At 47.3% G+C, this 17,922-nt stretch overlaps 1 protein-coding gene and 2 pseudogenes across 4 annotated transcripts in view; all 3 read right to left on the bottom strand.

The window, feature by feature from the left end:
• Positions 1 to 8,377, bottom strand: part of LOC113219537 (serine/threonine-protein phosphatase 2A 55 kDa regulatory subunit B delta isoform-like) — a 38,906-nt gene extending 30,529 nt beyond the window's left edge. Inside the window, exons 1-2 of one of the 3 annotated variants that reach the window (XM_031936142.1) lie at positions 7,919 to 8,377; positions 7,744 to 7,836 (exon numbers count right to left, since the gene is read on the bottom strand). In XM_031936142.1, coding sequence (XP_031792002.1) covers positions 7,744 to 7,836; positions 7,919 to 7,925 — 100 coding nt within the window. In that variant the 5' untranslated portion in view covers positions 7,926 to 8,377. The remainder of the gene's footprint in view (positions 1 to 7,743; positions 7,837 to 7,918) is intronic. The other 2 variants (XM_031936139.1, XM_031936141.1) reach the window with 2 other exon arrangements.
• Positions 8,378 to 13,369: 4,992 nt separating this feature from the next.
• On the bottom strand, positions 13,370 to 13,959 carry LOC116418908 (annotated as a pseudogene).
• Positions 13,960 to 14,134: 175 nt separating this feature from the next.
• Positions 14,135 to 16,004, bottom strand: LOC116418907 (annotated as a pseudogene). The gene has a single exon (XR_004229116.1). The product of XR_004229116.1 is annotated as an RNA-binding protein 7 pseudogene (transcript).
• Between the last annotated feature and the right edge of the window lie 1,918 nt (positions 16,005 to 17,922).

Below are 17,922 nucleotides of genomic sequence, written 5' to 3'. Positions count from 1 at the left end.
AGTTGAACTCAGTAGTTGCAACAGGGACAGTATGGCCTCAAAGTCTAAAATACTTACCATATGGCCCTTTACAAAGAAGCCTGCCCACCCCGAAACTAGAGTAAGCCAACTTTCCTGACCTTTATCGCAGTAACTTCCTACCTCCATTCTTACCCACCACCATCCCTTCTCCAAAGGGCAGAGTGACCTTGTTAAAAACAAAGTTGATGTCACTCCTCCGCTTAGAATCTGAAAAGCTCACAACCACTCCAAGTCCTCAGCACAGTATTCAAGTTCCTTATTCATCATCATCTAGCCCCAGCCAGCCTCCTGCTCATCACAGCCACTTTCTTCTCTGCCAGAAGTCAGACCATGCCAAGCACTGACTTCTCAGAACGTACCATGCTCTGTCCAACCTCCACACCAAGCCCTCTCCACCTGGAACCTTCTTCTCCCCTTCCCTTCCGCCCTCTTCTTATATCCTGATGTCCTCCCCTCCACTCCCTACCCAAGCCTGTGTATTGGGTACTTCTTCACATTGCCTCAATGTGCCCTGGTCCAGCCATGGTGCAAGGACCCACCTGCTTGTCTGTGTCTGAACAGAACTTCCTGAAGGCAAGAACTGCATTTCTGTTTCCAACAGCCAGCACTAGCAGCCCTTTAGTACACTGTTGTGAACTTTTCAGATGTGCCAAGCTGAAAGCTGGCCCTTGCATTACCCTTCACTTTTCTTAAACTGGCTCCCTGGCGTGAGAGAGTCAGCTATTCTCCTACGCAAGAGGGTCTCTTAAGACAACAGCCTCTAAATGGTTACCAGTTACGTGTTTGTTTGCCAGAACTTTCCATACATTTTCTGGAATCTTCACAGCAACCCTGCAATGGTCACAAGTAATAGTACCCGTTTTACAGATGAGAAGAGAGACAGTAAGTAACTCGCCAAGGTAACACAAAGCCTGAAGAGGGGGAAAAAGGGATGTGTGCCAGATTCCACGTGCACAATGCCTCTCCATCACCTAGCAGTATAGTGACATTCCATACACTGACTGGCATCCAGTGGGAGAGACAAGCCTAATAACACGTGTGATAAAATTAGGGAACCACAAGCAGGACACAGCCAATTGCTAAACAACATGGAATAGGGAGTGAAAGGGAGTCTAAGACGACACTGAACACTGAGGGGAGCTGGAGCAGGGACTCGCCAAGGGGGATTGGAGGTGGATTTAGAAGGATCAGCAGGGCTTAGGGAGTGGACAGGAAGCAAAAAGAATACTCTAGGGAGAGAAACAAACAGAGGCAAAGATCAAGGGATGGCAATAATCACTGAATAATAATGGAAACATTAAGAGGCCAGGCCCAGTGGAAGGGATCTGGGCAAGTGGAGATGAAGCAGGTGAGGAAAAACAAGAAACTATTTTTGTGTTTAAATATAGCTAAAACCAAGCCCCAGTACCTTAAAATACAAAAGAGTTAACAGTTGCATCTAACACTTGAAAAGCATTTTTCAAGTTACAAAAGCACTGCACATTGTTTGATCTTAACAAAAATCTTCCGATTTAACTTCTAGATAAGCGAGCTGAGGCTCAGGAAGGCGCCCTCAGAGCTGAAAACAGCAGACACAGACCCAACCTGGAACTTCCCATCAGAACAGCAGACTGCTTAAAATCAGGGAACACGAAAATCACCAGCTATGACTCAATACCACCATGTATCTTGCAAACTTAACTTCACGACGTACCTATGACCAGGCCAGCCTCCAGAGCATTAAGATTTGGCTGTACTAAGCATGATGAGTCTGTGAATCGTAAGGCACACAACTCAATTCCTAAAGACAGAGGCTTCCTATGAAACTCTCTAAGTCAAACTGCAAAATGTTACCAGACAGACTGCTTGTTTGACGGCCTTCCACAGAGGATGCTTTCCTGAAAGGTTCTCTTTAATGACACAGACATAAATATTAAGTAAATGAAAATTCTACAATGGAATATAGAAATCAGACCGGGAATAACTCAAATAAGCAGACACCATGTCCCTTCAAGACCAAAAAAAAAAAAAAAAACAATGATGATAAATACTAAACGCCCATTTTCTACACACAGAAGAAATCAATAAATATGACTGACAAGTTTTGCATTCACCAATACCATATTTCATTGATTCTAAGTGCATTTCCCTACATCTTAATATTTCCAAAATTAGATGTAGATTTTATATATACACACATAAAAGATACTGTAAAAGATTATATATAAAAGATATACTTAATTTCAGATATATAATACACAATACACATTATATATAACACATATATGTAATACATATTATATATTATATATAATACATAATATATATTTTGTTATATATAATACATAATACATATTATATATGTTATATATATTACATATTATATATTTTTTCTTTTTTTCTGAGACAAGGTCTCACTCTATTGCCCAGGCTGGAGTGCAGTGCTGCAGTTATAGCTCACTAAAGCCTCTACTTCCCTGGCTCAAGTGATTCCCCCACCTCAGCCTCCTGAGTAGCTGGGACTACAGGCGTGCACCACCATATCTGGCAAGTGTTTTAAACTTTTTTTTTTTTTTTTGAAGAGACAACATCTCAAGATGTTGCCCAGGCTGGTCTCAAATTGCTGGGCTCAAGGGATCCTCCCACCTTGGCCTCCTGAAGTGCTGAGATTACAGTCCTGAGCCACCAAACCAGACATTATCTTACATTCAATGAAACACAGTAACTTTCTGGTACTGATGCTCAAGTTACCTTAAGTTTTGTTACCTTTCTGTGACTTCAAATGTTTCTTTCAAAGTACCAATGTAAACGCCTTGGAAAGGCTACCCTACCAGATTAACCAGCTATCCATGTTACTTACACAACTAGCCAGATTCAAGCTAACAAACAAAATTGAAGCAAACAAACCTTCAATTTTGTTTAGTGTGTCTCTTTAGAAACAGTTAATGTCTAATTTAAAGCAATAGATCATGGATTAAGAAACTGATTAAAGCAAAATCAACAAAAACTCAATACACTTAAAACTACAAATTCTGAGAAGGAACCAGCTGTTATCAAGCTATAAAGTTATATAAAACCGGGTTCGATATAAGACTCTCCTCCCCCAACCCCCTCCCCATGGTTTCTCCACAGCAGCAATTAGTGTAACATATAAAGGAGCAAGACCCAAAGCTTCCCTGCAGGTAAGCAGGTCGCAGTCATGTGCAAAGTGATGTCGCAGGTAAAGGTACCGCAGCACTTGCTTGACACGCAGGTGTTTCACTTACTGTCTCTATGAGATCTACTCTTCAAATAATTTGAGAATTGGTTGGAAAGCGATGCTATTCTTGAATCCTTGTTACTAACCTTCTATCGTTTTGATACGCACTTCCTTTAAAGGCATTCCATTTTCATTTGCCTTCAAAAACATTTCCATACGATTCTTGGTGGTAAGATTTTCATTGAGCTTTAGAACAGCCCCATCCCAAGACTGGACGGCCACACGCCACAATGCGGCTTCATCAGTACTGTGCTGGCTGCAAATGGTCACTGAAGCAATACAGAACTCCACAGCTCTGCGGCCAGTTGGCATGGCTTCAAACCCTGGCCCTGCCATATACTCACTTTGTAACCCAAGTTCATTGTTCTCACACCTTGGATTCTGCATCTGAGACTGGGAAGAACAATAGTTCCTCCTTCTTGGGTTGTGTGAAGATTAACTGACGTGGGAAAAGCATTGCGAGCAATCTCTAGCACAGAATGACCACTCAGCAACTGTTACCTATCATGACCTTCGTGCCGGGTCCTCTGCAAGGGCTGGGGTGGGAAGGGGGACACCCAGCCTTCAAGCTTGAGGAGCTCACAGTCTACCAGAGAGAGAAGCAAAGGATGAAATAGCACATGGCACTGCAAAACACATCACATGCTGAACGAGTACCAGAGAGAGAAGCAAAGGATGAAATACCATGTGGCACTGCAAAACACATCACATGCTGAACGAGTACATTCCAGGAGAGGGCGCAGGGGCTGGGTGAAGGTGACTCCATAACATGCAGGAAAAATCTGCACAACAGTTAATTTCCAGAAGGGAACCACCATTTAGAATCGAAACACTGTGGAGACAGAAGCTAACAAACAGCTCTTCTACTCGCTTCCTGCCGGAAGCCCCCTGGTTATACTATTTTAACTCTTGGTCACCTCGGCATACGAACTCACTTAGTCTCATCTTCCAGCAAGGGCAGGAGAGGCAAGTCACCACTGACTGCTGCCCATACACCTGCTTACCAGCAGGACACTCGATCACTTCCTTGTGAGCTCAGCTCTACTCCTACTTGCAGGGGATGAGAAGTCTGATTACCCAGTGGGATCACGACTCTTAGCAAAATGACCTGACCCATAGCTAAACCCAATTCTTAAAAAAAAAAAAAAAAAAAAAAAAAAACTGGGGCGGGGGAACCACCAAATTTTACACAGGCCAACACTTTCATCAGAGGTTATGATTCTGACCCACAGCCCAAAACTATTAGTTTTAGAAACAAGACAAATCAAAGCAAAAACCAAAGGCTTTTCTATGTTACTCACTTCATGACCTCCAAAGTCAGGAGTGCCTGCTCTCACCTCTGCGCCACCTCCTGTGCCCTGGGCACCACCCCACTGAAGTCAGGAGAGGACCCAGGCCTCAATCTCTAAGGCCCTTTCTCCTTACCCATTGTAGAGAGGGCAGAAAGACAGCCAGAGTGCAGGGCTGCAGTAGAGCTCTACAGAGCTGAACTAGGCCCAGAACAGAATCTTCAAGAACAAAATGCCTCACGAGCCACAAATCTAAACAAATAAAATCTGCTATACCTTAAGTTCTACAGCCTGCGCAGCAGTGCACAATAAAAACCCCTGTGAACTGCCCATCTCTATTTTGTTTGTTTGTTTGTTTTTTTTTTTTGAGACGGAGTCTCACTCTGACGCCCAGGATGGAGTGCAATGGCACGATCTCGGCTCACTGCAACCTCCACCTCCCGGGTTTAAGCGATTCTCCTGCCTCAGTCTCCTGAGTAGCTGGAACTACAGGTGGGTGCTGCCACACCTGGCTAATTTTTGTATTTTTAGTAGAGACGGGGTTTCGTCATGTTGGCCAGGACAGTCTCGAACTCCTGACCTCAAGTGATCCACCTGCCTCAGCCTCCCAAAGTGCTGGGATTACAGGTGTGAGCCACCACACCCGGCCACCCATCTCTTATCTCTCACCAACATCTGTCCCTCAAGGTTGCGTTGGGCATGACCAGCTTCTCGATTCTTGCTGCTCAGCAATCACTGGTGACCAACAACTACACTTCCCTTCATCATCACTGACTGTGTGGTCTTCATACAAACCAACGGTATCACAACCATGGGACAAATCGATGATGAGTTATCAATGTGTTAATGTGGATGGGTTACTATGGCCAAACCATACATGGATTAAAATAGAAAGCTGTGAATACCTACAACAACCAAAACATGTGTGGATAATGACCACAAAACAATGTTACAAAAAAATAACCCACGACAACTCAAAATACCAAACTTTTGGATTTACTCAAAATTTAACTTAAAATAGGGATTTAAAACTGCAAAAAGTTCCCATCAGTTTAATTCAGAGAACAAAGTATTTGTCAAGTTTTTTTTTTTTTTTGAGATGGAGCCTTGTTCTATTGCCCAGGCTGGAGTGCAGTGGCACGATCTCCACTCACTGCAACCTCCACCACCTGGGTTCAAGTGATTCTCCTGCCTCAGCCTCCTAAGTAGCTGGGATTACAGGTGTGCACCACCACGCCCAGCTAACTTTTGTATTTTTAAAAGAGACGAGGTTTCACTGTGTTGGCCAGGATGGTCTCAAACTCCTGACCTCAAGCGATCTGTCCACCTTGGCCTCCCAAAGTGCTGGAATTATAGACATGAGCCACAACACCCGGCCCAAGAATTTTTTTTTAAAGAAAGAATACTATTTTCACATGTGTAAAGTCACAGTTAAAATACACTACCTTAGTTATACTTAAATTTTAATTCATTCAGTTTATCTTTTTTTTTTTTTTTTTTTAAAGTAAAGAAACCAGGCAGGTGTGGTCGCTCACGCCTGTAATCTCAGCACCTTGGGAGACTGATGTGGGCAGACCACTTGAGCCCAGGAGTTCAGACCAGCCTGGGCAACATGGCAAAATCCTCTACAACAATACAAAAATTAGCCTGGTGTGGTGGCGCGTGCATGTCTGTGGTCCTAGCTACTCCAGAGGCTGAGATAGGCCTATGAGGCAGAGGTTGCAGTGAGCCCAGATCACGCCACTGCACTCCATCCAGCCTGGGCTACAAAGTGAGACCCTGTCTCCAAAAAAGAAAAGAAAAGAAAGAGTTTAAAAAAACAAAACAAAACAAAACAGAAATTAAGGCAGGCATTAAGCCGTCTCACCTCCCTTACTCCCAAACAAGTTTTGCTTTACTTGCGATAGAAGTCACTTGCTTGGCATACGCAAAATCAAACAAAAAAAGGTAACATGTTTCAAATAAATAAAATCAATAAACTTTTTACATCACATAAAATATACCTAGTTTTAATCTCAAACCGTATACATTACGCATTTCTTAGAGCCCAGTTTCACCTGCTTAATAACCTGGGCCCTGTTTGTGCCAGGGGGCTCAGAATTTCCAGATGTCCTCAGGGGTCATGCACCAAACCAGACACTGCCAGCGAGAGGTACAGGGTAGGGAAGAGGGAGTAAAAGGTCATGGGAGGGGCTGAGATGGAGGGAAGTGAACAGGATGTCTGACAAGGGGCTTCTAGTAACTTGAGACAGGGAAGGTGTATTTGGGGCAAACACAAATCATTTTTAAGAAAAGGTTAAAGGTTTACAATGTTCAGTAAAATATATAAACAACAAAAAAATCACTATGGCTCTGAATCTGAAATATTAATCAAACTTCTAAGACTCGACCAAGTTCTCCATTCAATGGTGAAGAAGGAAAGCTACATAGCTTTTTCACTCGAGGGTGACATGTAAGCTTTATGGGAAGCTGAGGCGGGAGGCACTCCCCAGTTTCTTCCCACCACCCTAAAACTTTGCACCTGGACCAATTTAAGGGTATGATTTAAGGAAAAGACCAGCGAACTTCCAGTAATACCATAAAGTTCAAGATTAAAATCTGGAGTAGAGACTTCAAAACACATCAATAGAGAAAGGAGCAATACTTCACAGTAAAATTCAAGGATTTTAGAACCTCAGAAAGCAGACTTTAAGAATCAGGGAGTCCAGCTCTCTTGTTAAGGGTGGACAAACCGAGGCAACCAGCTTGCTCAAGAGCGCACCGGCGATGAAACGCAGAGCCGGGTGGGGGCCAAGGCCCCGACGCAGCCCTAGGCGCGTCCCCAGCCTCTGGGCCATTGTGCCGCGCTGCCCGGACTCCATTCCCGTTCCCGACTCCGCCGCGGTCTCCACGGTTCCGCCCCGGGCAGGAGGCAGCCCCAGGCGCTGGGTTCGGAGGGCCCGGCCGCCCGTGACCTTGGTGGACTTACATAAGCCCCGCCGCGGGCCCGGCGCCTCCGCCCGTGCCCCGCGGGCCAGGACATTGGACAGAGGACGGCCACCCGCCCACCACGGCCCCCAGCCCGGCCCCCGGCCCCTGCCCCACCCGGCCCCCATCCTCCTGCCTGCCTTCCTCGGGCGCTTGGGGCCCGGAGGCCGCGCTCGGCCTGGGAGCTGCCCGTGAAGGTCCCGGGGCGGGGCGCGGCGCGGGCCTCACCTTCGGCCACGTCCTCCTCGATGGCCCCCTTGACCTGCGAGAAGCACCACTGGAAGTCGTTGCCGCCTGCGGGGCAGCCGCCGCCTCCGGCTCCTGCAAACACAACGGGGCGGTCAGGCCGGCCGCGGCCCCCGCCCGCCCCCGCGGCCCCCGCCGGCCCGCGCAGGCCCCTCACCTGCCATGGCAGCCGGCGGCGGGACGGGCGGGGACCGCGGCGGACCAGAGAGACGGCCTCCGCGCCGCTACAGCCGAGCGCTCAGCCCCGGCCGCCACCGCCGCCGCCGCCGCCGCCGCCGGGGAGGGATTTTTTTCCCTTTTCAAAATGGCGCCCAATGCCCGTCGCCCCGCTCGATGACGTCATCGCCCTCCGCCTCCTCGGACGGGCAGCGGACGGGGCGGGACGCCGGGGGGCGGGGAGGAGGTTGCCGGGGGCGTCCAATGCGCCTGCGCCTGCCGACCCCAGTCCCGGGCCCGGCGCCGCTCGGCTTGGGGAGGAAGGGACGCCTGGGCGACTGCGGAGGGTAGCTGGGGTCGGCGGGCGCAGGCCAAGTCCTCGGCCCGCGGTGCTAGGCCTCCCGTAGTGGTCCACTGTGCGCCCGGCGCTCCCCTGAACACTAGCGCCGCCGAACGCCCCTACTCTCCGGCAACTCCGGGAGGGCCTAGGCTGCGGCCGGACACGCCTTCGGGGCGCCGCTGGGCCGGACACGCCCCCATCCCGCATCGGCCAATGGGAGCGTGGGTTCTCCGCCGAACCGCCAATGGAGGGCGCGCTTGGCGGCGGTGGGCGGGCATGTGGGCCGTCCTCACCTGAGCGCGCCGCACCTGAGCCCTACCTCCCGCCCACTGCCCCCGGCGCGGAGTCTCGGTCGGTCTCCCTGGCCGAAGTGTAGGGGCGCCATCTCTGCTCTCTAAAGATCTCGACCTCCTGGGCTCAATCCATCCTACTGCTTCACCTCGGAAGTAGCTGCGAGCACAGGCACGCGCTGCCAGGCTCGCGAATTTTTTAATTTTTTGGTAGAGACGGGGTTCTATGTTGCTCAGGCTGGTCTCGAACTCCTGGGCTCGAGCCATCTGCCTGCCTCGGTCTCCCAACCCCGTCCACCTCCCTTTCGTAGCGCACCGTTGCTCACCAGATGGCTACCTTACAGGTTCTTGGAGCTCCCAGTGCAGTCTTGGGGAAATAGGGCCGATCGTTTCTTCATTTGCGGGTGGTTTTCTCTGGCACACTGAGCGATTACGGGTGCTCCTCGACTTGCAGTGGGGCTACCCTCCCCGCCAATAAGCCCTTCCTAAGTAAAAAATGCATCTAATACCCAATCTACCCATCGTAAAGTTGAAAAATGTGAAGTCGAGCTACGATCAGGGAGACTGTCTCTATGGGATTGATGTCCGGAATCAGAACTTCTTTCAGTATAGCTGCAGTGGGCACTGATGGTATTGCACCACTAAAAGACAGTCGCTGCAAATCAGGAACATTCATCCACTCCAGTCGGAGCTGGAGAGAAAAATCAGGGAAGAAGGAAACGTGTATGGGGAGAGTTGGAATCTTGCACGGGGTGACTGGAGAAGACTCAGGGATAAAGAGTAAGCCATGCAGACGTCTAGGAAAGCTTGGCCAGGAGGGAAGACCACCAAGTGCCAGGACAGGAAGGAGGGCCATGCCTGGCATGGGCAGGAGGCAGCCGGAAGCCGCATGGGTGCAGAGTGAGTGGAGGGAAGGCCAGGGGTTGGAGTCAAGGCAGGGAGGTAAGTGGAGGAGGATGGACGGTGGGCAGGCCATTTAGGGGACTTGAATTCTGAGTGAGATGGGCTTATGAACGGAAGAGGATCGTGATGGACTGGGGCTTTCACAGAGCCACCGTGGATGCTCTGCTGAGAATAGCCTGTGGGGACCCCAAGAGCGGAAGCAGGGAGACCAATCAGGTGGCCAGCTGGGCTGAGCAGGCACGGGGATGAGGATAGAGTGGTGAACATGGGGTTGGGTGGTGAGAACCAGTCAGATTTCAGAGAAAAGCTCTTTGACAGCAGAGGCCCTGGGATTCGCTGATGGGAAAGATGTGGTGTGAGAGAAAGCAGGGACTTAGGAACAACTGCTCTCGGGTGGTCTGAGCACCTGGAAGGATGGAGTTTCTGTAACAGAAGGGCTGCAAAAGGCACCGCTGGGTGGGGGCGGTGCAGCCCGACCAGAGGTTCGCTGTCAACACATAGCGCTGTTGCACAGACAAACCAGGAGCACACAGGGAAGTCAGAGCGAGAGCATCAAGGTGAGAGCACTTAGAGTTTCAAGTCAGGAAACTGGGTGAGGTCACCACCTCCTGGAGAACCCACTCCAGGACCCATTGAAGACGGGAGAGAGTGGCTGCTCTGTGATGCTGTGTGGTGAGTATACACGATGGACCATTTGGTTGTAGTGACTGGGAGGCCATTACTGACTTGGATGGAGCAGTGGCTATGGAATGACAAGTTTGCAGAGGGCTCTGGGGACAGTGGCAGGGGGGAACTGGAGGCAGTGAATACCTACTTCTCTGTTGAGGAGAAGAGCAGAAAAATGGGGCTGTAATCTCCTTTTTAAAATGTAGATTTAGCCTATCTGCCCAGGAAGGCACTTGAAAAAGTGAGTTAATGACCAGATCCCTCTTATAAAAACCCGACAATTTACACATTTGGAAAAAGAGGAACTTTATTTCTTATACATGGTTACAGCCAGCAAGATGGCCATCCCCCAGGCCAAGATGGGAGATGGCTCTTCGAAGGAGGAGGGGTTGGGGCAGAAGCTCTATGCTGAACAGGTCGGCTAAACATACATAGTCCACAGGCTTTGGGAGGAGCTTTAAATACTCAGGAAGGGGGTCTTGACACATGCGTATTATGTAACACAGGACCCAATCTCACTCTGTTGGGGAGACTAAACCTTTGAATATATTACGACTGTAATCCCAGCACTTTGGGGGCCGAGGCTGGCAGATAACCTGAGGTCAGGAGTTGGAGATCAGCCTGGTCGACATGGCGAAACCCCCTCTCTACTAAAAGTACAGAAATTAGCCAGGCGTGGTGGCATGTGTCTGTAGTCCTAGCTACTTGGGAGACTGAGGCAGGAGAATCCCTCGAACCTGGGAAGCGGAGGTTGCAGCGAGCTGAGACTGCGTCATTACAATCCAGCCTGGGTGACAGAGCATGACTCTGTCAATAAATAAATAAATAAATAAATAAATAACTTACGATTAGGCCCTGTACCTCCAGAGGTCTTTTCAGGACAGAAGGCATGCAGATGTGCAGCCTCTGTAAACCGGCCAGAACCAGTCCCCGGTCAGCATTTTCTTTTTTTTTTTTTTGAGACGGAGTCTTGCTCTGTCGCCCAGGCAGGAGTGCAGTGGCGGGATCTCAGCTCACTGCAGGCTCCGCCTCCCGGGTTTACGCCATTCTCCTGCCTCAGCCTCCAGAGTAGCTGAACTGCAGGCGCCCGCCACCTCGCCCGGCTAGTTTTTTGTATTTTTTAGTTGAGACGGGGTTTCACCATGTTAGCCAGGATGGTCTCGATCTCCTGACCTCGTGATCCGCCCCTCTCGGCCTCCCAAAGTGCTGGGATTACAGGCTTGAGCCACCGCGCCCAGCCAGCATTTTCTTATCAGGAGAAAGTTACAGTCTTCTGTCCAATGGAAGCTGTAGTTACGGCTCCCGGAATAGGACTGGGGGTCACTTAATGGCTGGTGGAGCTGCAGTTGTTTCATGTTGCTCATCTCGAGGCCAGTGCTTCGTTCGCTGCTGGAGGGAAGGCAACCGGACCGCAGTGGGAACGTCCTTTTCTCTGTAAGTGTGCCGTGTGTGGCTTCACCCTCCCCCAGCACAGCCTCAGGCCCTGTTTATAATTTGGCATCTTACTGCCACAGAGTCCATTCTGTCAGTCTTACGGTCTCTAGCTTAATGTTAACGCTGGTCTGTCGTGTCTAAACCACAAAAGGGAGGGGGTATCAGGCCTGTCTGACTTCCCATCCCCCATTATAGCCTCAGTGTTAAGGTTTTCCTGGGGTCCCCCTGGCCACAGGGGGGTTTGTTCAGCCAGGGGGGGACATAGGATTTTATTTTTAGTTCATATGTAACTGCTTTAATGTGTATTAAATATGTCTTTTGAAGTGATGACAAGATAATTAGTTTTTGTTTAGAATATATTTTCTGGTTAATTAGCTACCATTAAACTGTAACAACAAGATGTAGCCACAAAAGTAACATATTTCTGAGACTGGTGGGCTGCCTTCCCTGCATCCTACTGTGCATCAGCTGACCAGCAAGAGATTTTTAACTATTCTTATGATGCTAAAAACTTAAAATATTTGGCTAAACCACAATTACTTTTGTGCCAACCTAATAATAGCTCAATGAATTTTTGTGTTTGGATTCTAATTGGTGTTTACAAGTTTCTGAGTATTGACAGCAATTTTATTTTTAAAAATTCTCACAGCTGAATTGAAAACGCCTGGTGTGTATTAGAATCTAGCCTGTTGTCATCATAGAAGGCAGTACTATTCAGTAACAAAAAGGCATGAGCTACTACTGATACAAACAGCAGTCCCAAATGAGTCCCTGAAATATTATGAAAATGAAAGGAACCGGACACGGAGGCGTGCAAGCGGCATGCGCCCCTTTGTTTTACCACACTTAGTCTCATGTGTCAACGTAGCGAGGGTATAGTATCTAGTTATTTCATCAAAACTAAACCAAGTATTGCCACGAGGGTGTTTTGTGGATGTGGTTAACACCCACAGTCAGTTGACTTTGAGAAAAGGAGATTACCCTTGATAATTTGAGTGAGCATGATCCAGTTAATCAAAGGCCTTCAGAACAAATACTGAGGTTTCTTGGAGAACAAATTCTGCCTCCAGCCTCCTGCATCAGCCCTTGCCTGAGATTCTCACCTGCTGGCCTGCCCTGCTCACCCTGTGCACCCTCTGTTTTTAACTCGTCAGCCTCCACAATCGTGTGAGCAAGTTCCTGAAAATAAAGCTCATTCCATACACGGTTTCTCTGAAGAATCCTGAAGTTCAAGAACAGGCAAAACTGCTCTATAGGGATTTAAAAAATGGCGTGGGGCCTGGCGCAGTGGCTCACACCTGTAATCCCTGCACTTTGGGAGGCTGAGGTGGGTGGATCACGAGGTCAGGAGTTTGAGACCAGCTTGGCCAACATGGTGAAACCCTGTCTCTACTAAAAATACAAAAATCAGCCAGGCGTGGTGGAGCACGCCTGTAGTCCCAGCTACTCAGGAGGCTGAGGCAGGAGAATCGCTTGAACCCTGGAGGCGGAGGTTGCAGTGAGCCGAGATCGCGCCACCGCACTCCAGCCTGGGTGACAGAGTGAGACTCCATCTCAAAAAACAAAGAAAAAAGGCGTGGGGCACGAGGGTGGGGGGATTGACTGGAGAGAGCGGGAAGAAACTCCCTGGGTTGGTGGAAGTGTTCTGCGTTCTGATGGCAGCAGCTGTTACACAGCGTGAATGGTTGTCAAGACTCATTGAACTAGAAACTTAAAGTGGACCCATTTTATTGTACGTGAATGATACCTCCATAAAATGGATGTTTTTTTTAAAGGATTGTTTTATTTTAATGGCTGATCTATTTTAATGGCTGAGCTTTTATTGCTTGGTGTCTTCCTCCTTGGACAAAGTCATGAAGATCTCTTCCTTCTTGGCCTGCAGGTGCTCTTCATGGCGCTTGCATGCTTCCTTGGTCTTAGACCTGCGGGCCTCAGCCTGGTCAGCCAGGAGCTTCTTGCGGGCCTTGTCTGCCATCAGCTTGTGGCTGTGTTCCGTGAGAATCTGCTTGTTTGTGAACACATCCCCCTGCTCCTTCAGGTACGGGCTGTGAACCATGTGGTGTTCAATCTTCCTTGATTCCCGGTGTCCCCTGAGCAGCCAGTGCAGGATCCTCATTCTCCTCATCCACGTGACCTTCTTGGTATTTGGGCATTGGCTGTACCCTTTTGCTTACCAATGCCTATGTGCCTGCCCTTCCGGTGGGCCAAGGTGCTTTTCCGGCCTTGAGCCGGGAATGGACAGTCACTGGCTTGTGGATGATCAGCCCATCTTTGATCAGCTTCCGGATCTGCTGACGGGAGTTGGCATTGACGAGTTCATTGGTCTCCTTGGGGTCCATCCAGACCTTCTTCTTCCCACAGCGGAGGACACTAGCTCTTCTGAAGCCTGAGCATACTCATGGCTGCGGCTGCAGCAGCAAAAGGAAAGAGCTCAAATGGATTGTTTTAAAGCCTAACTTACCATACATTTTCTCCAAGTCTATAAAGGAATTTATTTATTTATTTATTTATTTATTTATTTATTTATTTATTTATTTATTTTGTACAGGTTTTTTTTTTTTTTTGGTATTAAAAAGGATCCTTATTTTTCAAAGAATGAACTTCTATAAACAATTCTGTAATGAAATGAAAACAGTATCTTAATACATTAAAAGTTTTTGTTAAACAAGATTTTAAATTTTTAAAATTAGAAAACGTTGAGATTAAATTCTTTCAAAAGTTCAAACAAAAAAAAAAACCTGTACAATCTCCATTACATGTGTCTTTGTACACATCCTGGGCACTCTGAAAATGTTAAAAGTTTTTAACGTTTGACTGACAGAGGCAGCACTTAAAGGCTCCATGAATCTTTTTTCCGAAAAAGTATGCTTTCAGTAAAACATTTTACCATTTTATCTAACTATGCACTGACACTTTTGTTCTTCCTGAAAAGGGGATTTATGCTAACACTGTATTTTTAAGGTAAAAATATACATGTAGAGATATTTTAACTTCCTGAGTGACTTATACCTCAAATGTGATTTAATGAACAATTTCTAAATTTTAGAGTGAAACAGTATGTGTAGGTCTACACATGCATCTTCAACTAGGGTAAAGCTCAAGAGCATGTCACAGAATTTATACCTAAATTACCTAAGAAGTTAAGCAATGCCTTTATCCCCAAACTTTACCAATAAGTCTTCTCAAATAGAATGTTAGTAAAATGAATCACTGAAAAGTTATATTTTTGAATTCACAAAATACCAGTAGCCATTTTAGACTGTCAACTTGGACATTTTCTTGATTCACTAGCAAGAAATTTCTTGCAGTACAAAAAGATAACAAATAATTAAAATATCTGCTTTATCATACAACTGCACTCCCTCCTAAAGTGTCTAAAATGATTAGGAATTGTAGCACTTTCTTTTGCATAAAACCCTTTCCTCTTCATAAAACCCTGAGGTGAAAGGTTATTAATGTAATAAAACCATAATTCATTTTGTATTAAATTGTAGCTTTAAAAAAATGTATAAAGAAATGTGACAACTTGTAAAGCTGCTCTGTACAGTTTTTCAACAAAATATTTCCATATCAACTTAGTCGAAGGGCCTAAAATGACCCTATAAAAACAATGTCCTTTTAACACGTTAGTGTCGAGATGAACGCCATTTTCCATCTCTACTACTGTCTCTTCTGTTTTCATAGTCATGGCTCCAGCCATCATGATTCCTATCTTCATAGAAGAAATCATCTCTGTTTCCTCTGTAATGATGGTCAGAGCCATGATCAGTGTAACGCTGTTCCCGGCTATAATGTCTATCTGCTAGGTAGGGATGAGAATTCATTCTGACTTTACGCTGTGATGACGGTGTATCTTGGCGCCACTGAGAGCTTGAAGACTGGTTAAAACTATGACTGTGTGATTGAACTGATGGTGAAAATCCTGATTGATCCAGAGGTGGAGAACCAAATTTTCCACCATATGACATTTGTCTCAAAGCACTGTTCATCACTGCTTGTCTCTGAAAATTTTCTGGAGAAGAGAAAGATCTCTGAATTATCTGAGCTGAGGAAGTCATGTTATCCATAGTCCTTTCGTACCTGCTGCTAGGAGATGTGGAGGTAGGGCTTGAATTGCCAACATGATGCTGGGGATATGACAAACTGACATCTTGCGAGGCATGACTACTTCCTGATCTAAATTGAATTTTGATAGGCCTTCCATAAAGTTTGATTCCATTAAGTAGATTCATTGCATAAGGAACAGATACTTCATGTTTGAAATTCACAAACGCAAACTGCTTTGGTTTACCATCCTTATCTTTTGGAATTTTCACCTTTATTACTGGCCCAGCCTGGTGGAAAAGCTCGAAAAGGAGCTCCTCGGTCACTTTCGTTTCAAGGTTGCCCACAAAGAGAGTCCGATCCGCTTCCGCCGCCGCCGCCCCCATCTCAGCGTCGCCCCCTCCCTAACCTGGCCCTATTTATTTATTTATTTTTGAGACAGAGTCTGGCTCTGTCGCCCAGGCTGGAGTGTGGTGGCCAGATCTCAGCTCACTGCAAGCTCCGCCTCCGAGGTTTACGCCATTCTCCTGCCTCCGCCTCCCAAGTAGCTGGGACTACAGGCGCCCGCCTCGTCGCCCGGCTAGTTTTTTGTATTCTTTAGTAGAGACGGGGTTTCACCGTATTAGCCAGGGTGGTCTCGATCTCCTGACCTTGTGATCCGCCCGTCTCGGCCTCCCAAAGTGCTAGGATTACAGGCTTGAGCCACCGCGCCCGGCCGTCTATAAAGGAATTTATATCTTAAGAGTCTGCAAATCACACTTCCCCCAAATACCTTTATTTTAAAATATTTTTTATTTAATTTTCTTTCTTTCTTTTTTTTGACAGAGTCTCACTCTGTCACCAGGCCGGGGTGCAATGGCACAATCTCGGCTCACTGCAACCTCCGACTCCCTGGTTTAAGCAATTCTCCTGCCTCAAGCTCTGGAGTAGCTGGAAACTACAGGTGCGTGCCACCACGCTCGGCTATTTTTTGTGTTTTTAGTAGAGACAGGATTTTACCATGTTGGCCAGGATGGTCTCTGTCTCCTGACCTCATGATCCACCCTTCTCAGCCTCCCAAAGTGCTGGGATTACAGGTGTGAGCCACTGGCCTGGCCTTTACTTTTATTTTTTTGAGACAAAGTCTTGCTCTGTCGCCCAGGCTGGAGTGCAGTGGTGCAATTTTGGCTCACTGTAAACTCTGCCTCCTGGGTTCAAGGGATTCTCCTGCCTCAGTCTCCTGAGCAGCTGGGATTACAGGTGTGTGTCACCATGCCCGGCTAATTTTTGTATTTTTATTAGAGACGGGGTTTTACCATGTTGGCCAGGCTGGTCTTGAACTCCTGATCTCAAGTGATCCATCTGCCTCGGCCTCCCAAAGTGCTGGGATTACAGGCATGAATCACCACACCCAGACTGAAATAATTTTGATTTATTTAGATTTCAACTACTAAATATTATTTAAAAATGCCAAATGTTTATTATTTTTAAGTTCAGACTTAATAGCAATCTCAGTGTTATCATAGATGTAGCCTATTGGTAGGATGTGCAATCTTTCTGTGGAAAATACACCACATTTAGAAGTTTTGCTAATAGGAGGAGGAGGCACCCTGTCTGCCTGGCCTGTGGGGTGGCTGGAAAGCAGTGGCAGGAGGACCTGCACCGAGATCTGTGGAGAGAATGGCACGTGCTGGTTTGTGTCTCTGACTTTTGATACATGGCTGCCTCGTACTGCTGGAGCCCGGCAAGGCATTAGACGTCATCCCATCATTCTTCTTTCCTCCTGCCAGAAAGGATCCGATCCTCATATTTTTGTCACATGCTGAAGGAAGGGAAGAAAGGTGGGAAGAAATGAAGGAACAGAAAAAAGAAAGGGAGGTAGAAAGAGAGGGATGGACAGAAGGCTGTGACTAGCCCTGCGTTGTGAATTGAGAAGAAAACCCCACAGTCACCTTCTCCTGTCTCCTGGGCCTTTCTTCTCTGGCCTGGGGGCATTTGCCTGTCCCCTCTCTTCCTTTGCACTCCTTCCTTGTTTCAAACAACAGCAACAAAAACTCTCTACATGCTGAATTGAATGTGGTGGAGAGAACATCAGGGTTCCAGGAACAAGAGAGGTGTGTGCATGTGCATGGTCTGCACAATGATGACCCTCCAAATGTCCATGCCCCAATCCCCAGAGCCAGCCTGTGGCTATGTCACATTGTGTGGCTAAAGGCACTTTGCAGATGGGCTTAAAGTTCCAGGATTTAACCTCGGCAGATTATCCTGGATCATCCTCGCAGGCCCAGTCTAATCCTGTGAACATTTCAAAGCAGAGCACTTTCACCGGCCACAGTCAGAAATGCAGCA

The sequence above is a fragment of the Piliocolobus tephrosceles genome, chromosome 9, assembly GCF_002776525.5.
Source record: "Piliocolobus tephrosceles isolate RC106 chromosome 9, ASM277652v3, whole genome shotgun sequence".
Taxonomy (NCBI): Eukaryota; Metazoa; Chordata; class Mammalia; order Primates; family Cercopithecidae; genus Piliocolobus; species Piliocolobus tephrosceles.
This window is presented reverse-complemented; position numbering and strand designations above follow the sequence as displayed.